This window comes from Geotrypetes seraphini, chromosome 3 (assembly GCF_902459505.1).
Source record: "Geotrypetes seraphini chromosome 3, aGeoSer1.1, whole genome shotgun sequence".
Classification (NCBI taxonomy): domain Eukaryota; kingdom Metazoa; phylum Chordata; class Amphibia; order Gymnophiona; family Dermophiidae; genus Geotrypetes; species Geotrypetes seraphini.
In genome coordinates this window covers 40416906-40444272 of record NC_047086.1, presented here as the reverse complement: position 1 = coordinate 40444272, position 27367 = coordinate 40416906, and the positions used below count along the sequence as shown (strand labels likewise).

At 42.5% G+C, this 27367-nt stretch overlaps 1 protein-coding gene across 4 annotated transcripts in view; it reads left to right on the top strand.

The window, feature by feature from the left end:
• Nucleotides 1-27367, top strand: part of DOP1A (DOP1 leucine zipper like protein A) — a 284642-nt gene that overhangs the window by 170224 nt on the left and 87051 nt on the right. For all 4 annotated transcript variants that reach the window (XM_033937929.1, XM_033937930.1, XM_033937928.1 and 1 more), the window contains 4 exons: nucleotides 62-173; nucleotides 12784-12960; nucleotides 18342-18467; nucleotides 25543-25677. In XM_033937929.1, coding sequence (XP_033793820.1) covers nucleotides 62-173; nucleotides 12784-12960; nucleotides 18342-18467; nucleotides 25543-25677 — 550 coding nt within the window. The remainder of the gene's footprint in view (nucleotides 1-61; nucleotides 174-12783; nucleotides 12961-18341; nucleotides 18468-25542; nucleotides 25678-27367) is intronic.

Sequence of the window (27367 nt, the reverse complement as noted above, 5' to 3'; positions counted from 1 at the left end):
ATCCGTTTACTTTATGTATTTTGCTAAGTGCCTCAAAACAAACTCAATGTTGTGTTTTTAGGCCTCTCTGGATGGCATCGATCATTCCACCAGATATGATACTTACTCTCCTGGAAGGCATCACGGCAATCATTCACTACTGTCTGCTGGATCCATCAGCGCAGTATCATCAGGTAGAGCTAATATTATACCATCGGTCAGCAAACCTTATTGATTAATGGGTGGGGAAGGCTAAAATGCAGCTGCCTCTTGTAGGGAGGGGGGCCAGTTCTGCAGTCTGTTCAGAATTCAGTCTTCTTGATGTTCCTTTGCTCTGTGCCCTGTAACTCATGAATGCTGGCTTTGAGGGCATTTTAAAAACTTTCAAGCCAGTTGAGGTAATCTTGTGTATTATGAGATTAGCACAGCTAGCCTGCAAATTTTCTGAAGGAATTTGTACTTAAAATAGCAGTGTAACTTAGGAGTGATGTTGTTACAAAAGATCTTTGGCTAGATTCTTTGGTTTTTAACCTATTCGTTGTCAAGTTTTCGGGATATCCACATTGAATGCACATGATATATATTTGCCTGTGCTTTCTCTATAAAGAGAAAGCCCCCTCTTTACTTTTCAAGTTCTTTCCTGTGTGGTCCTGCTTTCCCTGGGATAACATATATTTTAATGAATAATTAGAATTCATGCAATGCATACAGTTTCTGGTAGAGTATATGGCTATAGTTCTGGGTACCAGCTACTGTGATGCCATAGTCGTGACCCTGACCTCCAAAATACAATGGAGATCTCATACCTAAATGTCTAGCTATCACAGCAATGTGGCAAGGCTTAATTCTTCTCACTCATACTTGGTTCTTTTGAAGGCTGAGATCTGGAGCTCCTCAATTTCCTGTTAAAATTTTTCAGGCTCCTTCTTTGTTACAGACTCTCCTGTTGGAATCTCTCAGGCTGCTGTCTATTAGGATCTGAGCTTTTCTGACGTTTGCAGTGTTTTTTAAGGAAGGTGGTCAGTGCTTCTTGTGGGCTGATCTTCCTATTGTAGCCCAGCCTAAGAAATAAAATTTACCCACAGTTAAAAATAAACATTCCTCTTGACAAGTGTTCTGTAGGCCTTCTAGTTCTGCTCTTTTTCCAGCATTTACTGCACTCCTTCTTGTAATGTAGGTGAACATTGACCCAGTTTCAACATAAACTTAGGTGAACTCTTAGGTTAAAAAATTACTGCCCCCTTTTAGTCTTCCTTCTTCATAGTCAGAGTCCTTATCAATAACAAACAATGTAGAACCTGTAGCTAATAAGTCTGGAGCCCCTCCTCATTGATCTGATGGGGACAAACATTGTCCCTGTATCATTTTCTAGTCTGTGTGACCAGTGTGCTTGCTAACAATGCTGGCTGCTTATATGTCCCAATGGCTTGTTTGTGTGCAGTTCTCTTTTGGATTTTTTTTCTTCAAAAATGATAAGACACACTAAGGCGAACAGAACTAGAAATGGTCATTTTCTAAAATAAAAGATAAGACGTTTTGCTGTTTCAAAAATGGTCATTTTCTCTACAGGATTTTTTTGCATGTGTTTCCCAAACCATCCAATCTTGGACTTAGATTTCCTATCAAAAATGCCTCTCTATGGCTAGTAGTAGAAAAATCCCCTATAAAGGCGCTAAAAAAATAAGATTTTAAATGAACATCTCCTTGCCAGGTTCTTGTGTATTGCTAGACATTATTACCTCCCACTTTGCAATTCTGCACTTGACATCTCTATTGCATGCAAATATATATCATGCATAATCGTGGATATTCTGAAAGTCACACTGACTGGTGGTCTCCAAGAACTGGGCTAGATGATAATTATTTCAATGCCATAATGATATTTTATGCTATCATAATGAACAGCACAAGCTACATCTACCAAAGATAATAGATGCTAGAAGCCAAGGACTTTTTGAAAAGGAATTTTCTTTGTTGTCCATTTTGTCCTCTTTAATTTCATTTTATTATTGTATAAATGTGTTACTCATTTAGGTGGTAATTGTGAGCATATAGAACAGTATTTTCTTTGTGCTAGTAGGGGCTTATAAAATTCCTTAGGGTTATGCACTTAAAAGTAGGTATTTAGAGAACATGACACCTACTTTTGTGCAATTATATATCTAGGCATTCCGGATTGGAGAGTAGTGTGGAATGAGGGCAAGACTGGCACTTATGCATGCATTTTTTAAAACATAAAGAGACCAGTGTATTAGTCAACAGCATTAATACTAGAGCACCTTGAGTTGTAAATATATTGTGTTATAAAAATATTTTGGAAATAAGTTATTCTGAGGGCATCTTATCACCTACTCTATTGTCCACCTAAAAGGAGACCACCTGGGTGTATATTTTTAACTTTCATAGGGTACTTCTAGTGATTGAACCCACACAGTGCAATGAATAAACTGTGAATTAATCTAAACTAAACTAAACCTTAAGTTTGTATACTGCAAATCTATTCATTTATTGGGATTTTTCGCTCTATAAGATGCCCATTTTCCACCCCCAAAAAGGGAGTGGAAATAAGGATGTGTCTTATGGAGTGAATACCCCCCCTGTAGGCAGCCCCCCCCCCGGTACCTTTTTTTGAAGTCCTTTGGAACTTTCCCTGCTGCTGTCTGTCTCCCTCTCCAGACAGCTCTTCATCAGTTTGGGCAGAGCGGCGCAGAAGGCAGGCACATGCTGTTCGCGTTCCTGCCTGGGCCGGCGCCACTCCCTGATTGGCTACAGTCATCGGTGCCAGACCAGGCAGGAACGCGAACAGCACGCGCCTGCCTCCTTCGCTGCTCTGCCTGAACAGAAGAAGAGCCATCTGGTGAGGGAGACAAATATGAGCAGGGAAAGCTTCAACGAACTTAAAAAAAAGGTACCGGGGGGGGGGGGGGGTACCCTTTTTGGAGGTGGAAAAAGTACGTCTTGTAGAGTGAAAAATGCAGTAAATCCCAGTAAATAGATTAATTCACAGTTTATTCATTGCATTGTGTGGGTTCAATCACTAGAGGTACCCTATGAAAGTTAAAAATATACACCCTAGTGGTCTCCTTTAGGTGGACAACAGAGTAGGTGATAAGATGCCCTCAGAATAACTTATTTCCCAATGGACTTCAAAAAAAGGTACGGGGGTGTGTGCCTGTGCTGCTTATGGGTGGGTGGGTGTGTCTGCCTCTGCTACCTATGGGGACGCCTACACTGCCTATGGGGTTTTCACTCTATAAGACCCTGTCCCAACCTGCCACTTCTAGGAATGCTGTTAGTTGAGATTCCCAGTAGAGCATAGATCGAGTCCTGGGGATGCTGTGGACTACAGTGCTTTGTGGCTGATTTTCCTCCCTCCTTCACAGTACTCAGTAGGAGGTCTGAGTTCCTACACAAGTGGGTCCTGTACAAGGTAGTGTGTGGTGACTTTTCACCCGATTTGGATCCAACAGCAGGAACTACTGACAACACAGCCTCTTTTCAGGCTGCTTCCCACTCTTCTTTAGTGTGGCATTCAGACTCAGTCCAGGGATCTAATATGGTAAGACTCTTCCCTCCCCCTTCTCCCCCAGATTGCCTTTAGTATTCTGGAAGAAAGAAGGGGTGACATATAGCAGTTCAGCATGTCAGGTAGTGCAATTTGCCTGGCTTTGGAGCAGGCATGCAACTGGGCAAAAGATAGGCAAGTGCAACTCATTCTCCCTCTTGCTTTCATTATGTCTAGGAGGGTGTGTGTGTGTGGGGGGGGGGGGTAAGGAAGGTGATGCACTGTAGGGTAAGTCATGGTAGTTAAGCATGTCACCCAACATATTTGCAGTAAATACCAGTCCAAACAAAAATCCAACTATTAGACAAGCAAAAAGCTACAAAACCTATCCAAGTAAAGATATATATAGCATGCATAAAATCATGACCCACAGGCCTCCCGACGCCCCTTGCAGCGCCGATTTTGAATTTTCTTCGTTCTTCAGGGTAGCTTCGTTGTTGCCGGGAGCTGCCTCAGCCCAGCACAGACCAGAGGCTGCAGGGGAGGCAAAAGGGAAGAGTGTGGGAGACGAGCTCTGCCTTCTGACGCCCATTGCGATGAACAAAACCAAAAAGCGCTCAGTCAGGAATACAGGCAGCAATACAGACAAAACTACAAACAGACAAAAACACAGTCAAGACAACAAAAACAGACAAAACAAACACAACAGATACAGACAAAGACAACAAACAGACAACGACAACCGCTGAGAATACTGAATACAGAAGTACAAAACCAAAGGAAGCCAAACAGCCCCACAGTCACACGCACACCATACAAACACAGCCACATGCTCACCTTACAAACCACCGGCTCCACAACTATATTCATTAACCAAACCCACACCTATAGGGTATCAAATCTCACAAGATAAGAGACACACAACGCCTTAATTCTCACCCAGTCAGCAACACTCACTCCTACCCTTATGATGAAACCCCCTCTTATTCCTATACTTCCTCTGCTATGCTTCTCCACCCTCACAGCTTTATATAACTTAAACAACCGACGGAACTCAAAACAACTCAAAAACAACCGACGGATTACATTCTCCCTATACTCTTGGAAGAAACACAACCACCACAGACACCGAAAACAAACAAATCCTAAACCCCTCAACAACCCACTACCTACAAAATGCTAAACAAAACAAAACACCGTCGCCTACATGTATGTTAACGCTTGATCAGTGGTAAACAAGCTTTTCATCCTAAATGATCTAATCACATCCAAGGACATTGCTCTGACGCTCATCACAGAAAAATGGCCGAAAGATCTCAAAAACCCTGAACTCCTACACCTCTACCCACAGGGTCACAACATTCTTCATCTTCCCAGAAAGCTCAAACATGGAGGTGGCCTGGTAATAATCCACAAAAACTCATATACCGTCACTGAGGCAGACTGAAGCTTTCAACCTGACCTAGAATAAATCACCTGCACACAAGAACGTCATCGGAATTCTACTCTACAGACCCCCTAGCACTAATTCAGAATCCATCACAAAAATGATGGAAATAATAACAAACCTCACTTGTCAACATGACAAACTAATCATACTCGGTGAAATCAACCTACCCCTTGAATCTGCAGAAAATAAAGAAGTCACTAAACTCAAGACTCTACTTGAGGACTGCCAAATCACAATCATACCCTCAGGCCTCATCCATGAAAAAGGCCATACCCTATACCTGTTTGCATCCTCTCCCCCAAATCTAGTCAATAGGGCCAAATGGTCCCCTGTCCCATGGACAGATCACTTTCTCCTAGAATTCTGCTTAAACCAAACTGACATAGACCTAAACTCCAAAGCCAAAAGACTAGTCCACAAGAAAACAAGACCTGATTTCTTCTGGAACATGGTCTCAAAATCTCTCCCTCCCCCCATGAATAACATTGCCTCAATGATAACCAACTGGAACAAAATCATAGCCAAAACCCTAGATACCGTAACTCCCCTCCACTCGCGCATAATAAAATCAAACTGAACTTCACCCTGGTTTACGGAGTCCTTAAGACTAGACAAACAACTATGCAGATGTCTAGAGAGGAAATGGAGGAAAAACAAGACACCAGAACACAATGGAGAGCATCCATAAATAAATATAAAGACAATATATCTAAAAACTACTATGTCAGTAAACTAGGAAACAACACAACTGACAGCAAAAAAACTGTTTTGCCTGGTATGACAACTGACATACCCCCTAAACCAACCTACTCTAATAAAATCTCAGCCCAAGAACTAGCAGATTTCTTCCTCAACAAAGTCAAATTGGTCCAATCGGAAGTTGCAGAGACAGCCACAACAAACACTTCCCAACACAACTCTTCGAAATACACTGAACCCATAAAAGCAGACCAAATCTGGACATTCACTAACCTTTCCATCCCTGATACCAATAAACTAATATCAAAGCTAGCCTTACGAAGCAGCACCTACCCAAAGAAATGGGTAAAATAGCCTTAACCCCTATACCAAAAACAGCCCAAGCAGATTGGGGAGAATCAAGATGGCGGCGACATGGTAACAGCTTTTAAGTTGGGCTCAGTTGTTCCTTACAATTACCACCTTATTACCTCAGATTTGGAATCTGTCGAAGATGCCTCATACCAAACGTAAGGGCTTTATCCGGGTGGATCCCCCCCCCCCCACTGGGACAGATGTCGATGGAATGCTTCTTTACAAGCAGTCCGGCCAATATCGAAGGGGGCAGGAAACCAGTGATAGCTCCGATGGAAGGAGCCACCAGAGCTGTGGGACTTGAGATCTTGCTCTCCCCTCCGGCAATCCGACTGCCACCTATCCCGGCGTCAGTGATGTTGAGAGCGTGAGCTCTGAGGACCTGACGAGTCTGACGGCTTCACGCAGAGGAGGGCCTCACGCTGGCTTGAGCGCCAGAGAATTAACAGCGGCAGGAGCAGAAGATAGCCACTCCTCAAAGGTGACATTGGATGGCTAGAATGGATAGAAGTAGACATTACCAAATCTGCCGGTGAGATCTCAACAATTGTGAATAAATTGGATGATCTTACAGTTTCTGTGTGTAATATCCAATTTGAAACTAACACAAAGTTTGACCAAGTCAATAAAGAAATTGCTTTACTTCAAAATCTTACAGCAACATTTACTAAAGAAAGACTTTTCCTCCAAAGGAAAATTGAGCAACTTGAAAATCATAATCGAAGACTTAATCTTAGAATTTTGAATTTTCTTAAATATTCAGTTACCTCTCCATTAGATATGTTCAAAAAATACCTTATTGAAAATTTAAAGTTTCCTCTGGACTCAATTCCACCTATAAATAGGATATACTATCTTCCTAAGAAAGTTGATTCTTCATTACAAGACACACAGGCTGCCAGATCATAACCTCTCGATTTAAATAACTTAACTGATATTTTGGAAAACTCCCAGGAAGAAATAGAATATCGGGCTACTTTGATAATATACTTTGTTTTTGAACAAGACCTTAATGCTATATTGAAAATATTCTTCCGACATGTTCAGAGCTTATTCCTGGGTCAGAGAATTTGGATATTCCCTGACATTACAAAATCTACTCCAGATCGGAGGAAATTGTTCTTACTTATGAGAGAAGAAGTTAAAGCCCTGAGAGCTACTTTTGTACTAAGTTATCCTTGTAAATGTTTAGTAAGATACACTGGAATTAAATATGTCTCTTTCCTTCCCGAGCACCTCCGAATCTTCTTGGATATTAAGAAAATACTGTAGGGTTGCAGAAAATTAGGGCCGTGAAAAGCACTTTAAGCCATTTCTTTTGATAACGATGATTTTTTTTTCTTAAGACCTCCTTGCCTTTTCTTAAATTGCTTCTCCAATCTTTTTGAGGGCTAATTAAGAGATTAAGATTATGATTAACTGATATATATAATTCTCAAGGATTCCTAAATAGTGATTAGGCTTGAATTCTTTATAAACTTTGGGAACTTTTCTTTCACTGTATACTCTGTATTACTGTAACAGGTGGATACTTGTGATTTCATTTGAAAAAGCTAAATAAATTAAAAAAAAAAACAGCCACTACAGACTGATTGCTGGCATTCCGATCCTCACTAAAATCCTTGAGTCCCATGTCAGCAAGCAGCTAGCCTCATACATAGAGCAACACTCCTGCCTTCATACGTCCCAATACGGCTTCCGAAATAAGCACAGCACGGAGCTCCTCATCATCACTAAAATCACTAAAATCAAACAGGTCATCAGGCAATATTACTCCAATTTGATATCTCTCTGTAGCCTTCAACTCAGTGGACCACCAACTACTCCTAACCAAACTCTCGGAAATCGAAATGACAGGGACTGTACTGAAATGGTTCACCGACTTCCTACAAAATCGAGAATACATGGTCAAAAAGCAAGAAGTATACTCCAACTCTTGGAAGGCATTCTGTGGTGTCCCACAAGGCTTTCCATTATCCCCAATCCTATTCAATTTATTCATGAGCTCGCTGGGACACATCTAAATGGAAGACAAAACTGTACTATCTTATGCCGATGACATCCTCCTCCTCATCCCCATAACCAATAACCATCCTAATATTGCCCAAAAAAACTCAAATAATATAGATAAAATCCAAACCTGGGCAACGAACAAGTTGAAACTGAACACCACCAAGACCAAAGCCATTGGTTTCTGCACCGCACAACAGAATGTCATATCTAATCTTACTCTTTCATCAGGCATCACTCTCACAATGGAAGAATCCACCAAGGTATTAGACTGCATCTTAGATGACACTCACAATGGAACCTCAAATCTCTAACCTTTGGAAAAAGACCATCTACACTATGCGTCAACTGCGACTCACAAGACCATACTTCCACCCACATCATTTTGCTCTGATCATTCAGATGATGGTCTTACCTCAACTAGACTATTGCAATTCCGCCTACCTTGGCATCAACACCGCTCTTATCCACAAACTCCAGCTCATCCAGAACACAGCCATTAGACTAATCTACAAATTAAAGAAATATGACTCAATCACAACCTTCATCAGGCAACTACACTGGCTCCCAATATTATCCCGAATAATTTTCAAAACGTCATGTATCCTACACCAGATTCTATACAGAAACTCAGCAGCCCCTCTCATCCAATTATTCTCTACTGTTTGGTCGACATCAAAAAGAATCCTTAACAGAATCCAACTAAACCTGCCATCCACAAAATACCTCCACTACAAGCAAATTTTCTACTCTATGCTAACTTATCTGGGTGTAAAAACCTGGAATGACCTATCAGAAGCAATCAAGAAAGAGACAAACTACACCACATTCAGAAAAAACCTGAAAACCCACCTCTTTGACAATTAACTGTTTCAGCTTCTGTATAGCACCCCCTACTTCTAGGTCCCTCCTCTTGCTTCTCCATGCCCCCATCCCCTACTACTTTCCCACTGCCTCTTTGATCTGTCGCCTTGAGCTGGTATAGGTTTGTGTGACTCATAAATGGAAGATTAGATTGGATTAGATAAATAGGCTGTTGTCTCAAATTGCTTCAGCCAAATAAGAAGTCCCCCCCCAACACACACACATTTTTAATAAAGTACTATTCTAGGAGGAGGCAGGGATTTGAGACAATGATCTACTTGATTTTGTGGACACTGGAGCATTTCACACAGACAAATGATCTGGTTTTATATTTTCTTATATATAATTAGTTGGACCTTCAGTTGGTCACTCGTTGAGCACTAACAAGGGTTTATGGTACACTAGTGTTTTGTTAACACAAAAATGACCTGATGAAAGATAAAATTAGTAGTCACCCTTAAAGCCCATATACATCCCAGTGGGGAGTTATGTGTCAGTGAATGTTATGTCTGAGGGTTCCTTTTATATTTACCGCATATTTTAAAAAAGTATTTTGTGGTTGGCTTTGATAACTGGACTACAGGTTTTGTACCCAGTGCACTTGGTTTGGTTTGGGAACAAGCAGGTGCTGGGTGGATGGGTTCAATGTTTCCCAGATTGAGCTGTGGTTCCTGCAGTTTACATCAATTAAGACCTGGTCAGCATTTCTGTACCAATTTGGCAGACAGAGAAATTAGGCTGGCTTTGTTGGTGAATTGTAAACCAAAAACATAACAATCACCTTTGGTTGCCTTAGCTTAGAAAACTGAGGAACTGAAGGCAACTCCAGCCCACTATAATGGGATTGGAGTCACCTCTGAACTTTTATTTGTCTCTGGCTCCATCTACAGGCAGAGGAACATAGCCCACTCCTCTGGACTGATCTGAATAGTAGTGCTGCCTGATTCAGGAAAAAAAATTTTGATTCGATTCAGCCTATTGAATCGATTTGTTAGATTCGATTCGATTTTCCTGTCCAATTGGGTATTGTTTTTTTTTTTAACATCCTGGTGGTTTTATTTTATAGCCTCTTCACCCCCTTTGCCCTCTCCTACCCACATTGGTCCTGTGGTGTAAACAAAATAAACAAAAAATACTTTTCCTCTCTCTATTAAATCCTAGCTCACGTTTGCGGTCCATTACCAGCTCTGGAAGGATACACATTTCAAATCTGACGTATTGTAATCACAAAACAGAAAATAAAATTATTTTTCCTACCTTTTGTTGTCTTGGTCATTTTTCAAATGGTTGTCTTCTGATCAGGCTCTCCTTCTTTCTTCTTTCTCCATGCTAACCATCCATCTTCATCTCTGTCCTCCCCTTATGTTTCCCTTTCCTCCCCCAGAAGTCCGGCATCTTTCCTTTTTTTCATTTCCATCCCCCCCGCAGTTGCAGCGATGGACCCCCACCATCCACAGAACTACCATCTCTCCTTTTCTCAACTACCCTTTCATCCAGCATCTCTCTTCTGTGTCCCTGTCCCTATTCTCCTCTCCTGTACTGTCCCCGTTCCTATGCTCCCTCCATGCCCAGCATTTTATCTCTCCCCACATCCAGCTTCTTTCTCTCTTCCTTACCTCTTGTATCCCCTTCCCAGGTACAGGCTTTCTCCTACTATCGCTTCTGCCATCCTGCACCCTGCCCACCTACTTTGAAGCAGTATCTGTCCCTCTTGTACCCTTCCCCTTGTGGTCTTGCATTTCTCTCTCCCCATTAGTCCAGCACCTCTCCTCTGCTTTCCTCCCCCTCTTTTTGGTTTGGTCTCTCTCTTCCCTTCACTTCAACCCAGGTCTGGCATCTCCCCTCCCCTCTCTTACTCCTTCCTCCTCCTCCCTCTGCACAGGCCTGCCTCCCTGCCCTGAAGGCCTGCTCCCCACCATGAAGACCTGTTCCCCCCACGAAGGCCTGCTCCCTCCAGGATGCTTATTCCCCCCTTCTGTAAAGGCACATTTTCTCCTCCTCCCGCCGCAAAGGCCTGCTCCTGCTGTGAAGGCCTGCTCACCCCCCCCTCCACCCGCTGCGAACGAACACATGCTCCCCCGCAGCTTGCACCTTCCCCGTCCTTACCTCCTTAACGCTAATAGGGCAGTCTGCAGGCTCGCTGGTAAGATAAGATAAGAATTGCCTCTGCTGGGTCAGACCAATGGTCCATCATGCCCAGCAGTCTGCTCATGCAGCAGCCCTCCGGTCAAAGACCAGCGCCCTAACTGACTATTTAACCCTACTCTCTGTTTGCTACGTATCTTTTAAACAGATCTTAATCCATAATAGAACATTACCTCCTATCCCATAACTTTTTTAAAATTTCTTCAGAAGTCTTAGAAACATAGAAACATGATAGCAGATAATGGCCAAATGGCCCATCCAGTCTGCCCATCCGCAGTAACCATTATCTCTTTCTCTCTTCGAGAGATCCCACGTGCTTATCCCAGGCCCTTTTGAATTCAGACAGTCTCTGTCCACCACCTCTTCTAGGAGACTGTGGAGACAGTAAGGCAATAACGCACCTATAAGGCCCAAGGTAGCTAGTTAACCCCATCCTAAGGCCCAGGCTCCCGTAATAAGGCAGCGGCACGGCTATAGAGCCCAGTACTGACTGGTGGTGACTCTCTGCAGTCTCAGCAGATCTTCGGGGGCTGACTGCTCCCCGCCTGCGCTGCAGCTCTTCCTCCTCGGTCCGTGGCGGCGGTGGGTTCCCGGAGGAGCTCCCGCCCTTCACCTGCATGTCCATGGTGCTCTCCAGTGCCAGCTCCTGCGGCCTCCAGCTCCCAGCCAGAGAGTTGGTGGTACTGGGAGATGAGCAGCTCATCCTCCAGGCCTGAACCTGCCTCCGGGGGTAGCTTTCCAGGGCTCGGGCCCAGCAAAGATGATGCCCTCCCACTATAACGCTCCGCCCTGTGTTATAGCGATCCCTGCAGCTGCCCTTGGTCCTCAACGGCACGTTCTCTCTGCCGCGATCCTGCCCCTGACGTCAGAGCAGGGGCAGGATCGCGGCAGAAAGAATGTGCCGCTGCGGACCAAGGGCAGCTGCAGGGATCGCTATAACACCAGCGAGTCTGCAAGCTGCCCTATTAGCCTAAAGAGGTAAGAGCAGGGAGGCAAGAGTGGGCAAGCTGGGGGAGGCCTTTCTGACCGACCCTCCCCCCTCAAGCAGGAGCAGCAGCGGATGGCCAGCAAGAGGCAGCGCTGCAGCTCCTGCTTTAGGAAGGCACGGGGAAGGGTCGGCTATTGAATCGGGAGGCCTATTTTTTTTTTTTAATTGAATCAATTCGAATCGTGAATCAGGCAGCACTACTGAATAGGACTCGAGCAAAGGAAATTTAATAGGTAAATCCAAGTGTCTCCGTACCACATGAGCTAGGCATGCTGGAAATGTTTTATAAAATTACTCTCTTAAGGGGTAATTTACAAATGTTTAGAGGGAATTTCTCGATGTGGGCTACTGTTATGATATGTTATTTTAGCACAGGTCCCATTTTATATCATGAGTCCTAGTTAATAATTAGAGTAAAAAAATAACACATTAGTGGTAGCACACATTGATAACTCCCCCTCCCCTAGTGTATGCTAACACCAATCGCATTTGTTAGCTGCAACAGATAAATAATAATAATAATAACAGCTTATATACCGCAATACCGTGAAGTTCTATGCGGTTTACAAAGATTAAGCAAAGCAAATCCCCTTAATGAATTATTTTGGCCACATGTGAAATTGTCATGCCAATAAGGTTTTCTCAATCTTTATAAAGAAAGGGAAATGAACATGAGCTGGGAAGGGATGCTGCTGTCACCTCTAGACCCTGTAATGGGCATAAGTGCTTTGTCTGCATATGTGATGTATAAAATTGCTTGATGCTGGGGTATTTTTTTTTTCCTATTAGTTGTTGGTTAATGTGGACCAGAAGCACTTGGTTGAAGCTCGTAGTGGAATCCTATCGATCCTTCATATGATCATGTCTTCCGTAACTCTCCTATGGAGTGTTTTGTATCAGGCTGATTCTTCAGAGAAAACAGTAGCTGCAGCATCTGTTACCACTGTCAACCTAGGATCAACAAAGGTCAGAGCATCAAAAATTCTGTGTAACTTGGATGAGGACTATCACAGGGTCAGATACATTAATTTGTTTCTCTCTGTAAGCCTGATCTACTAAATCTGAGAGCCATGACCTGGGAGGCCAGGTATTTAAAGGATTGGGACTTGTATACCGCCTTTTTGTAGTTATATAACCACACTCAAAGCAGTTTACAGACAGGTACGTTGAGCATTTTCCCTCTATGTCCTGGTGGGCTCACAATCTATCTAATGTGCCTGGGGCAGCAAAAGATTAAGTGACTTGCCCAGGGTCACAGAGAGCACTATGGGTTTGAACCCACAACCTCAGGGTGCTGAGGTGTAGCTTTAACCACTGTGCCACACTGGTGGTGGTTTGGATTAGAGAATGACATGGTGACAAAATTCACCACCGTTCCCGTCCCCGCGGATAACCACGGGAAATAATCCCATGTCGTTTTCTAGTGTCTATTTCAACCTCAGTCCTTCTACACCAGCATTCTTCAACGCAAAGCTTGAGGGTCAGTGGTTGTGGCCATTCATACTCCGATTCTTCCCTCTCTCCTTAAAGAATGACATAACAATGGTTTCCCGCGGTTATCCGCGGGGACGGGAGCGGTGACGAATTTTGTCACCTTGTCATTCTCTAGTTTGAATTATTGCAGGATCTTGTCAAAGAGATTAAAAATAGGATCTTAAATGCCTATCTGTTAGGAGCATGGCATTAAATGGAAGATGATGATGAAAGCTGGCTTGGCAAAGGAAATTGTGCTTTATGTCTACAACTAAGATAAAGCCTTAGCTTTGTGGATAGTAGTAACTGCCAGACTGGATGATCTTTTTTTTTTTTTGCTTTTGCTTTAATCTGCTACAGGTTCAATATTCAAAAGATTTGTCCAACTTACAAACTCTGAGATTTGAGTATTCTACCCTCGACTCCAACCACCACCACAGTTAAATCTTGTTTGGACAAACATATTTACCTGGCTGACAAGTTGAAGTTGGTGTTACAGAAGTGCAGTTATAGTTTAAACAGTGTTGTCCAGCTAGACTTAGAGGGGATATGATAGAGACTTACAAGATCATGAAGGGCATAGAGAGAGTCGAGAGGGACAGATTCTTCAAACTTTCAGAAAATAAAAAAACAAGAGGGCATTTGGAAAAGTTGAAAGGGGGCAGATTCAAAACGAATGCTAGGAAGTTCTTCTTTACCCAACGTGTGGTGGACACCTGGAATGCGCTTCCAGAGGACGTTATAGGGCAGAGTACGGTACTGGGGTTTAAGAAAGGATTGGACAATTTCCTGCTGGAAAAGGGGATAGAGGGGTATAGATAGAGGATTACTGCACAGGTACTGGACCTGTTGGGCCGCCGCGTGAGCGGACTGCTGGACATGATGGACCTCAGGTCTGACCCAGCGGAGGCATTTCTTATGTTCTTATGTAGACTTAGCTTATGGTTAAAGCAGTGGACTGAGAACTAGGGATGCTGGGCAAGTCACTTTTACCTTTTGGAGTACTGTAAACCACAGATGTCGAGGATGAACTGTCCCAAACTGGGGGGGGGGGTTTAAAGGGGATATGTCTGAGGTATAAATTTAGGAAGTTTTAAATGTCAAAAAGGCTTCACAAATTATAGAAGCAAAAGAAAATATTTAGCTGGGGCCTCTGACAGAATGGTGACGGGATAATCACGCGCAAGACACCAGCGTGCTGACAAGCCAGTACTGACAATTCGGCGCAAGAAAGAAGTGCGCCACGGGAAAACTTGGTTTTAAAGAGCTCCGACGGGGGTCTGTGAGTGGGGAACCCCCTCCCCCACTTTACTGCATCGTGTTTGCGCTGCTGTTGGGGTGGGGGTGCAAAAATCGTATAAAGTTCCGTTTTCTCTGTAATGCAGGGTTCCAACCTCCCAATTACCCCCCCAACAGCAGCACGAACACTATACAGTAAAGTGTGTATGGGGGGGTTCTCCACTCACACCCCGCTTCCGAGCTCTTTAAAATTAAGTTTTTCCGCGGCGCACTTTCTTGCGCCAAATTGTCAGCCCTGGATTGTCAGCGAGCTGGTGTCTCGCACGCGACAGACTATGAACCAAAAGAATCTAGACAGAGTGGAAGCAGTATTAGGGGGCAAATTCCAAACGAAAATAGCTCGGTCAGTTCCCCAGGCTGAAGAGTACCCTCCTCTCCACTTTAGATTTTTAAAAGGAAAATCTATTTATAACATTGTCCCCACCAGAAAAAAACAAACAAACATTAGAAAGACTAGGGGACACTCAATGATATTACAGGGAATAATTTTAAAACCAATAGGAGAAAATATTTTTTAACTCAGGGAATAGTTAAGCTCTGAAACATGTTGCCAGAGGATGTGGTAACAGCAGTTAACGTAAATGGGTTTAAAAAAAAGGGTTTGGATAAGTTCCTGGAGGAAAAATTCATAGTCTGCTATTGAAATTGCTTGCCCTGGCATCGGTTTATTTAAAATTGGATACTATCGCTTATAATAATTTCTAAGTGGTATACATAATAAAATCAGGAATATAGTAAAACATATATTATATAGACAAGAACAGCCACGGACTAACCTGCCACATAAGGAATAAGGATGGAACTACAATAAATGAAGAAAAAGGCACAAATAAGGGAAATACAATTGGAATGTGCTACTAATTTTTGGCAGGTCTGATCCAGTATGGTTATTCTTACATAATATGTACATGCACTCTTTTGCTCTTCAAATGTACTCATGCATTCTGCTCTTCAGACATACACACAAATGCACTCTCATCCTTCAGACACATACACAGACTTCTGGTGCTGTTCTGCTGTCTTCTGCTTATGGTGCTTATATGAGTGCCCTCTCGCCCAAGTAGCTCTGCTTCTCATGTAAAATTCTTGCAGTTGCCAGCTCTTTTCTTCAGCCTGCAGCAGCCCTTTCACATTTTCTTTCATTCCTCTCAGTAGCTCCCTGCCTCTCTTTCCTAATCCATCCAGGACACTCAGTAATTCCATTGGCTCCTTCCAGGGTCAGCTCAGTGCCTCATGCAGAACTCAGTCTTCCCATATCACATACACAACACAAGGACTTCTTTCTGGATCCACCTCCCTTCCCTGGTCTTCCTTCTCCCTCCTTCTCTCCCCTCCCCACCCTCGGCAGCACAGCATTCAGAACAAGTCCAAACAGTGGTATAGTAAAAGGGGGGGCAGACTGCCCTGGGCATCATCTAGGTGGGGGTGCTGGCACCTATACGCACCCCCCCCCACACACACACACACACACCATGCTCGCGCCCTCTCTTACCCCTGAACCTCTAAATCTTCACCAGCATGAGCTGCTGCTTGTGCCCCCCTCTGAAATAACTTCCTGGTTTTGGAGACAGGAAGTGACGTCGGAGGGAAAGCCAATGCCGGTGCGAGAAGCTGCTCATGCTGGCGAAGATTTAAAGAGGTACAAGGGGGAAAGGAGGACCCAAGTGTGGTGTGTGTGTGTGTGTGGGGGGGCGCCTCTGCCCTAAGCACCTCCTACCCTTGCTACACCTCTGAGTCCAAGTTACAAAAAGGTGCTCTGAATGAGCAACAGACTACTGGAGGAATTAAGGCATAACCTCTCCTTAATCTTCCAGTGGATGCTGTGCCCCTGCCACACTACAGGCCTGAAAATTATTGTAGTGGTGTAGTATCAACTGTAGGCTTTCTTCAGTTCCTGGAGGACTCACGAAACAATTCTAAATGAGTTTAAGGTGGGATTTGTACCTGGGTGCTGTTGTTGAAAGTCTACTGCACTAACCACTAGGCTGCTCCTTTGCTCTGCAGGGAGGTCTCTGCCATTTTTGGTACAAATGTTGCCAGGCAGACATTCTTGTCCATTGTTTTTCACTGTTTTTAAGTTGGACGTTTCATTTTGGAAAATAGCTGTTCATTTTGGACATTTTCGGTGCAAGGATACCCTCCTCTTCATTTATTTTCAAACAGGAATTCTCATTGTATTCCCTGTTTATAAAAGCTGTAAGATGGACTTTTTTATGGGATGTTTTGTACTAGACATTTTTTTTTTTCACTTGGGCATTTTTGAAAAGACCTCTCTCTTAGTCTCTTCCCCTTATCATTCTGCCCTGACCACTAAGTGGGCACTGCCTCAGAACTAGAGAATAATACGGGAACAAATTTTTCCCCATCCCCGCAGGAACTCATTTTCCCCGTCCTATCCCCGCAAGTTTTGTCACTGTTCTTGTCCCTGCCCCATTCCTGTAAGCTCTGCCTTAACCACACAAGCCTCAAACTTATGATTTTAAGTGTTTGAGGCTTGTGCAGATGAGGACGGAGCTTAGGCATTGGTGGAATGAGGCATTATGACATCACAATCTGAGCTCTAGAATGTTGCTACTTATGATTTTAAAGTGTTTGAGGCTTGTGCAGATGAGGACGGAGCTTAGGCATTGGTGGAATGAGGCATTATGACATCACAATCTGAGCTCTAGAATGTTGCTTCTTATGATTTTAAAGTGTTTGAGGCTTGTGCAGATGAGGACGGAGCTTAGGCATTGGTGGAATGAGGCGTTATGACATCACAATCTGAGCTCTAGAATGTTGCTACTTATGATTTTAAAGTGTTTGAGGCTTGTGCAGATGAGGACGGAGCTTAGGCATTGGTGGAATGAGGCATTATGACATCACAATCTGAGCTCTAGAATGTTGCTACTTATGATTTCAAAGTGTTTGAGGCTTGTGCAGATGAGGACGGAGCTTAGGCATTGGTGGAATGAGGCATTATGACATCACAATCTGAGCTCTAGAATGTTGCTACTTATGATTTCAAAGTGTTTGAGGCTTGTGCAGATGAGGACGGAGCTTAGGCATTGGTGGAATGAGGCATTATGATATCACAATCTGAGCTCTAGAATGTTGCTACTTATGATTTCAAAGTGTTTGAGGCTTGTGCAGATGAGGACAGAACTTGCAGGAATGGGGCAGGGGCGGGAAAAGAACTTGCTGGGATGGGAAAATGAGTTCCTCTGGGGATGGGGAAAAATTTGTCCCCGTTTCATTCTCTATTAAGAACCTTCCAAGTAATGGTTCTTGTCATGATAAGAAAAGATGAAGAGCCTCATTTTTTTAATCTAAGATTTAGTTTATTAAAACAGTCATGTATGAAGAAAAGGGTCCTCGCAGGTCTTCACCCTTCCTATAGTAAGAGCTTTCTGCCTTGTGGCAATATTAATTATGAATATGTAACATTACTAATTTAATGTACTGTTTTGGGGAAATTTGAGGGGGGTGTTTGTATTTGTTTTAATATAGCACTTCTGAATGAATTAATTTGCCAAGTAAAAGTGCATCACCAAAACACTTTATATTAATTTCTTCAAATTATCTCTTCTTTTCAGAACTTGAGACAGCAGATCCTTGAATTGTTGGGTCCAATCTCAATGAACCATGGTGTTCATTTCATGGCTGCTATTGCTTTTGTGTGGAATGAAAGGCGACAGAACAAAAATGCTGTTAGGGCAAAGGTATGTAGTGTAACATGATGATAGATTGTGTTCACCCCTCTTGCAGTTCAGTGTCCAGGGAGGCAGAATCCAAAGACAAGAATTTGAATTGTGTTCAAAATTTTATATCCCTGGTACGTTCCCTCCAATATCTATTTCCTCCTCTTATGGTAATAATGAGCAGCGTAAACCTCGTCCTTTTTTTGAAACTGCAAGGTTAAAGTAAAAACTAAGGGCCGAATGCACAAAACTCTCTGACTGTCTAACGACCTAATTTGCTGACCCAATGTACAAAATAACCCACCATGTGCTTTTCCGTGCATTTGTTCATTCTACGACTCTACCATGCAGATGACCTTGGTATTTAAACGAGGTCATTAATATTAAAGCAAGCCCTCCTATTGATGTCTCGTACATCACTAAGGCATCTAGCGATGGCTGGTAAGGGCCCGAAATTGCCGACAGGTCTGCCCTATTTTTTTCTTTTTACCATGCTGCCCACCCCTCCCCCCACCTGATGATGGCCCCACCACCACCACGTCATGCCACCCGGACCCCCCACACCTCCTGACCCTTCCACCCAAAGATTGCCCCCACTCTGGTGAAAATCCTTGGCAGGAGGTTTGCTCACTCCCTCCTGCCTCAGCATGTTTTAGTTCGTCTAGACCCCCCACCACACCTCCCCGACATGATCACCCCTCCTTCCGACCCTCCCACCACCCCACCAATGTCCTCTAAAGAAAGCCCTGGTGGGCTAGGGTGGTCAGGTCAGACCCACCTCCCCAGCTCAAGAACACCCCAATTCCCCTCACCCCATACCTTTTAGGAATTGTCATCATTGAAATCTGGCAGGAGGGAAATGCACTCCCTCCTGCTGGCAGACCCCACTTCTGCAAAATGATGGGCCTTTTCAGTGCATCCTGGGATGCATTGGGAGGGGCATAAGGCCCTCATTGGCTCAGATACATAAGACCCCTCCTATGAGATGATATACATCTATCAAAGAAGGGAAGAACTGTCTACAGCGGCAGGCTGGCTAATCTACTGAACAGGGCTTTAAACTAGAAGTGATGGGACAGGGTGATCAAAGCCGCAGGGTGAGTATAAGCCCTAAGGTAAATAAATCACTGAAAACCGCTACATGGATGGGAAAAGAGGGTAATATCTGGAAAGCAGTATATACTAATGCTTGAAGTATGGGAAACAAGATTCTGGATCTAGAAGCTGTGATGGAAGAAGACGAGTTGGATATAGTGGCAATCACAGATATATGGTTCACAGAGGCGCATGATTGGGATGTAGTTATACTGGACTATAATCTGTTCAGAAAAGACAGGGTAGGAAGAAAAGGAGGTGAAGTAGTGTTATGTTAAAGATCATATTAAAGCTACACAATTACAGGATCTGCAGGACAAGGAAGAGGCACTGTAGATCCAATTTAGAAAGAGGAAATGGTAAATATATTTACATTGGTGCGACTGGAATGCTCCCTCTGCAGCAGGAGAAATGCCAACTCTCTTCTGCTGCACTAAAATCCCCGACGTGACCACTGCAAACCTCCCCCCGTAGCAGGAGAGATGTCCACTCTCTCCTGCTGCACTAAAATACCCGATGCGATCATCCTGACGCGAACCAACCACTCTCCCCTCCCGCAGCAGGAGAGATGCCCACTCTCCCCCACTTTCAAGTAACCCCTGTCTCTGCAACTCCCTCCCCCTTACCTCAACAGATGAGCCAGAGGGACGTGGACACCTTCCTCCCAGCTGCTGCTGCTGCATCATCTAAAATGGGAATTGCCCTCCCAGGTTCATCCTCCCCAGATGTTCTATTTTCTTCCCCCTTTATTTATTTCCTTCTTCCATCCAGTATGTGTTCTTTCCCCACTTCCATTCAGCATCTGCTCTCCCCTCTCAACTGACATCCATCTGCCTTCTGCTCTCGCTCCCTTCTTCTAACTAACATCATCTGTCCCCTTCTCTCTCTCATCTCCTCCATTCCATCATCTGCCCCTTCTCTCTTTCCCCCCCCAACTTCCATCATCTGCCCTCCTTCCCCTCACCTTTGCGGGTCACTTTCTTTCCCCTGAGGATGGCTTATGTCAGAGGGGAAGCTTTGGCCGAGCAGAACCGCTTCCAATGTTCCTTGCAACTTACTTGATGTCGATGCTGGGGCCCATTGCCGTTTGAAGAAAAAAAAAAAAGGTGGAAAAAAGGGAGACCTCCAGGACAGCTGCTCTTTGCCCTCCTTCAGCGGCCCAAGAGTCTTTAGGCAAGTGGCAGCTCTGTGTGCTTTTAACTTCGACACAGAGCTGCCCCTAATCAGTAGTTCAGCGCGGTTTCATGAGGCAGCCTCGGGGCCTTTGCTAGGCCGGCCCACATCGCATCATTGAAGCAGGCCGGCCTAGCAAAGGCCCCGAGGCTGCCTCATGAAACCGCGCTAAACTATTGATTAGGGGCAGCTCTGTGCCAAAGTTAAAAGCACACAGAGCTGCCGCTGCTGGTCTGGAGGTGCGGAGACAGCAGGAAGCATACACAGCAGGAGTCCTGGCGAAGGCACAGCGACGGCACCTTTCTTTGCGGCGGGGACCCAAATCCTTTGCGGACCGGCAAGATTTTTTTGCGGACCGACACCGGTCCGCAGACCGGCAGTTGAAGAACTGTGCTGTAGAATACAAGATTACCAAATTGTACTTACCTTCCCTCTCTTTTACTATAAAAATTGTAGTTCAACCTTTAACCTCAGATTCATGTATATGTGATTTATTTGGGATTTGTTTATTGACTGTATTACTAAATTTTAGATTGTAAACCACCCAGAAGGATTGCCAGTGGTGCGGTATAGTAAGATTTTAATGAATTTGGAAACTTGGATGCAGTAGACCATGCTGAGGCAGGAGGGAGCGGGCATCCCTCCTGCCAAGGATCCTCATGGGAGGGGAGGAGGTGTGATCTTCCGGATGGGGGGAGGATCAGAATTGTGAGAGGTCTGGGGGGGGGAGCCTGTACTTTTTTTAATAGGGACAGGTATTGTATGTGTGTATCACACATGCACCAACATCTGTGCCATTAAAAAAGAAAAAGTAAAAAAAGTCCCTAACAGCTGATAGAAGGCTGCTTTTGAGCTTTCTCAGTTGCTCATTTGTTGGGGCTTTCCCTGCTGACTCTGTGCATGTGTGAGAATTGCTTTCAAAACTAGCGATTGGATGAGATTACAGCTACCCTCTGCAAAACTCATTTGCATGAGAAGCCGTTTGAACATAGACCACCATTTTGAAATCAGCTCAAAATGGCCCACTGCAACCCGCATGGTCTTAACAGCTGTTTTTAGTGCATCCAGCCCTTATTCTTGGTGTCACTTTTGGTACATTTAAAACAGAACCCTAGGGGCTCTACACTTGTACCCTCAGAATTGGTATTTCAATATTTCTCTGTCACTTTTAAGTAGTAATTCCAGGGCGTGGCTTGGAACACGCACAAGATGGAGGTGTGATCACATTGCTCTGCTCCCCCAGGCACTAATTCTGAAGAATTTACTGTAAAATAAAGTTTCTTGTATCAAAAGAACTTACTATAAAGTCGGAGGATGGCAACTTCAAGGCAGACGAAACTTGAGACGGCTTTTGTGGGCACTGCTAAGCGTGTCAAGCATGATCATGTGACGCCGGCAAAGACTGCACTCCCGGATGAGGAAGAAATTGATAAAAAAGAAGTGATGACAGCGCTGGAAAAAATACAGCAGATGCTACAAAAGAACACAGATTACATACAGGAAGTAAAGGAAGAGGTTGTCAACATAAATAAGCAGTTGGAATTGGCAAACCAGAGAGTGACAACACTGGAAAAAAAAATGGAACAGTTGGAACTAACAGAGGTTCAGTTTAAATCTGAAAGAAAAATCATTTCAGAGATGCAACAACAACTGGAAAATTATGAGAATCGTGGATGTCGGAAGAACATAAAAATAATTGGGCTGGCGGAAAAATTGGAAGGAGATAATCCCATAAAGTTTCTGGAGACTTTAATACCAAAGCTTTTTCAGCTGAACTCAAAACAACCTCTTGAAATTGAAAGGGCACACAGAATTCCGTTCCAATGGTCAGAAAGTCAGTCAAAGCCCAGACCGCTTATCTTTAAACTGTTAAGGTTTCAGCAAGCCTTTGAAATGCTGAAGTTGGCAAAAGCAGACAAAAATTTGACATATAAAGGATCAAAGTTATTATTTTTGCCTGACTTTGCAAAAAATACAGCAGCATTGAGGCAGCAGTTTCTGCAGTTAAGACCACAGCTTAAAGAGAAAGGATATAAATACGGTTTATATTTCCCTGCAAAAATGAGGATATCCTATGGGAGTAAATCACTATATTTTGAGGATCCAGGGAAGTTGAAAGACTTTCTGAATAACTCTGAACCAATGACTATGTAAGGAAGAAAAGGTTTAGAAGACAGAAATATATTAATAGGAGTGGAATATAAAAGTAAGACTGGAATAGAATGGATGGAATGCTAAGGATTTATGAAAATGTTACATTTCTTCTTTTATGTATGTATGTAGTGAATATGAAATTGAATGAAATGGTTTAGAACTCTAATATAAATATATTTAAAGAAGCATATTCATAAATAAATTAAAAGAAATATAGATATTATGCTGTGAAAGTGAGAGGAGGGAGGAATATGAGATGAACTTAAGGAGGATTTATAAAATATGTAAAGTTTTGAAATGTTCATTTATTAATATTGAATATGGGGGAACTTAAAAGATTTAAAAGAGAATTGATAAAAAGGTAAAGGTGGTATTTGACCATTTTGGAAATTGGGTTATATAAAAGTATGGAAAAATAATGAAATAAATGGTTATGTTAATATTTAAAATATGTCATGGTAGTAAGATATAAGATGGGAAAAAGTACATTTATATGTGGGAGACAATGTATAAATGCCTGGGGGGTGGAAGTGGTTGCATATCCTATGCGTGGTTCAAGTTTATCCATAATGAAGGGAGGGATATGGGGAGGGGGGATATTTAAGAGTAAAGGGAAAGAATATCTGTGTAGTAGGGGATATTATATCATATTCTTATATTTTATGGATGTTATGGGAAGGATGGTGTCTAATCAATTTCATTTATATAAACTGGAGTGTCAATGCTGGAATTTTATTGAGTTGAAAGATGGAGACTAAATTCTACTCTTTAAATGTCAATGGCCTGAATCACCAAATTAAAAGGAAAAAAATGTTAAATTTCCTTAAAAAGCAACAGGCGGATGCATATTTCATCCAAGAGACCCATCTGTCCACAATAGAATCTAGAAAGCTGGAAGGGGGATGGATGTCAAAAGTATTTTTTGCTCCAGCAAATGGGAAAAAGGCTGGAGTGGCCATTTTAATTAATAAAAAATGTACAGCTGATTTTAAGATGGTAGAAATGGATCCATTAGGAAGGTGGGTGCATATTGAAATGAGCATGGAAAATAATACCCTGGACTTATTTAACATCTACGCTCCTAATACGAATCAGATGGAGTTTTTTAAGAACCTACTACAAATTTTAATGCCACTGGCTGCTTCTAATTTAATGGTGGCTGGAGATTTCAATGCTGTAATGGATTCAATTATGGATAAAAATCCAAGTAGAGTTATGAAATCATTAGGGCTAGATAATTTGGTAAAATCTTGTGATTTAATAGATATATGGCGTATTCTTCATTTTAATGGCGACTCATGTTTCCTATACATTTGGTTCATCTTTTGAGTATACCAATGCCTAATAGATACAAAGGGAATAGAATTTTGATTGATACTTGGAAGACTTTGAGATATGTTACTAAATTATCACCTATTCCAATTTTTAAATCATTAAATCAATCCATTTGGCTAAACTCCAAGATTAAAATAGGCGGTCATAAAATTCTCTGGAAACAATGGATCATTGCAGGAATAAGAACTTTAAATGATGTTATTTCAAATGGTAAGCTGCTTAGTTTTTCACAGCTGCAACATAAATATGGTTTTACTAAGTCACAAAGTTTTAAATGGTTGCAGCTGAAGCAGGCTATTCAGGAGGGGTTCCCTGAATGGAAAGATCTTGATACTCAATATAGTTTGGAAATCCTATGTTTCCAGGCGGATTTCTTGGGTCACCAAGCTGCTAAGTGGTATAAATTGATATATGGTTTTACAAATAAAAAACAAAAAATGGGTCTCAGAGACATTTGGAGCATTGAGATTAAGCATCAAATTTCTGCTTCTCAATGGCCACGAATTTGGTCTTGGAGAATTAGATGTACAGTGTCGGCATCTATGAGACAGACTTGGTTCTTTTTGTTGCATAGAGCTCTTTTGACCCCAGTACGTTTACAAAAGTTTGATAGCTCTAGATCTAATAAATGTTGGCACTGTAATCTAGAAGCAGGGACTTTGGATCATCTAATTTTTTATTGTCCTTGTATTAACGCCTTCTGGAAGTCAATTTGGTCTCAAATTAATTATTTTCTAGAAAATCCAGTTGCTATGTCATATGATACAATTTTGTTTGGAACAATGATGAGAGCAAAGAGTCAAATTTCAGCAAATAATAATAAATTACTAATGATTATGACAGGAGTTGCCATTCAGAATATAACTAGAAATTGGAAAGATTATACAAGACTTAACTATACTTTTTGGTGGAATTCTATATGTTATATTTATAAAATGGAACGAATTCTTGCTATGCAAAAAGGAAATTATAACAAGTTTAAAAAAATTTGGGGGCCATTGATTGAATATTCGAATGATTAGACACTTTTTTTTTATAGAAGAATAATATGATACGGGTTTGGGAGGGTATAATGTGTGAGATTCAAATAAAATGTTGATATGTGTGGAAGGGAAGGGGGGAGGGGGATAATATAAGATTTAATATTATATGAAGTATACAAGTGAATTGTATGAATATTGAATGATTATTGTATACTTGTTATGAGATATGAAAATGAATAAAGAATTGGGGAAAAAAAAATAAGTAGTAATTCCAGTTTATAAATTCATAACATCTCTTCAATGACGTTCACCCTGATCACAGTATATTCCGATGCCTTATGAAAACCTATTTTCAGGTAATTCCTGCAGCCAGCGAGGAGCAGCTTTTGCTAGTGGAGCTAGTGCGCTCTATAAGCGTGATGAGGACCGAGACTGTCATACAGACAGTGAAAGAAGTTTTGAAGCAGCCACCAGCTATAGCCAAAGACAAGGTATGACTTGCTAGTTTCTTTCTTGGATTTACTTGATTAGCAGTTCCAAATTATTTTATATAGTTAAAGCTGTTATCACAATGGCAAACATAGATGATGCAGCAGTTAAAGTATAAACGTTTAGACATCTCTGACATGACCTCAGCAAAGGGATTGCAATTGCAGTGTATTTGGGAACCATTTTGGTCCTCCGTGACAATCTGTGCTCATAGCTATTTGCTTAATTTGTGATTCAGGGTTATGACACCTAAGGTTTGTTATGTGCTCCATATGTAGGGTTTTTTTGTGAGTGTGTGTATGATAGATGGGGGGAAATTGTTTGCACGAGTCAAACAATCATCTGTCGAAGAAAGTAATTGTTTAAGAATGTTTGTTTTCCTGTTTGTCTTGGTCAATAAACATATTTAAAATAGTAGCTCTATTATTGTTTTGCGCTAGGTTTTTCAAAAAACCACAAAACCCACCATACCTCTTTATGGCCAGGAAGGAGGAGAAAAAGAGAAATGAAAGTTCTGCTCTCTTTTAGCATCTCGAGCAGGGCTTCCCACACCTGTCCTGGAACTTCACAGGGCTTTTAGTATATTCAGTGAATTTGCTTGAAATGAGAGAAGTTTGTATGTGATGGAGAGGTTTCCATAAAGCATGTTCCATAAAGCATGATTAATATTAAAATTAATAACACCAAGCAAGTATTCTATAACCCCAAGAGCTCAATATACTTGAAGTTCAATAATAATGTCTTCTCGGACCTCAGCGGTACCACGTAGGGCTAAACATTAGCCACTAAGTAATCGGCACTTACATCTTCATCAGTCCATAAATCTTTTTCCATTTAAATTTCTTTCCAGTGCAATAGGTGAGGCATTCTAGACAGATGGGTTGTATGCCAATGGTCACGTGCCATCTGCAGAAAGAATTAGTGGGAGTGTGTGGTGCAGTGGTTAGAGCTACAGCCTCAGCACCCCGAGGTTATGAGTACGAATCCCGCACTGCTCCTTGTCACCCTGGGCAAGTCACTTAATCCCCATTGCCCCAGGTACATTAGATAGAGTGGGAGCCCACCGGGACAGTTAGGGAAAAATGTTTTGAGTACCTGAATAATTTCTAATCCGCTCATGCTTTTTTTGTTTTTTTTTATTGAGATTTCTTCATATAACATAACATTCAGAAATCATTAAGAAATACAGAAAATAAAACAACTTGTCAAAACGGTATAAGATACAGTTTTAAGAAAATATTACACAATTCAAGCCCACTTCTTGGGGAGGAGGAAATTTATTTATACCCTCTGAACCCTATAGAGCAGGGGTGTCAAAGTCGGTCCTCGAGGGCCAGAATCCAGTCGGGTTTTCTGGAATTCCCCAATGAATATGCATTGAAAGCAGTGCATGCAAATAGATCTCATGCAGATTCATTGGGGAAATCCTGAAAACCCGACTGGATTCTGGCCCTCGAGGACCGACTTTGACACCTGTGCTATAGAGAATGACAGGGGACAAATTTTTCCCCGTCCCCACGGGAACTCATTTTCCCTTCCCGTCCCCGCCAGTTCTTTTCCTGTCCCTGCCCCATTCCTGCAAGCTCCGTCCTCATCTGCACAAGCCTCAAACACTTTAAAACCATAAGTGTTCGAGGCTTGTGCAGTTAAGGCAGAGCTAGCAGGAATGGGGTAGAGAAGGCGAAAGCAAGA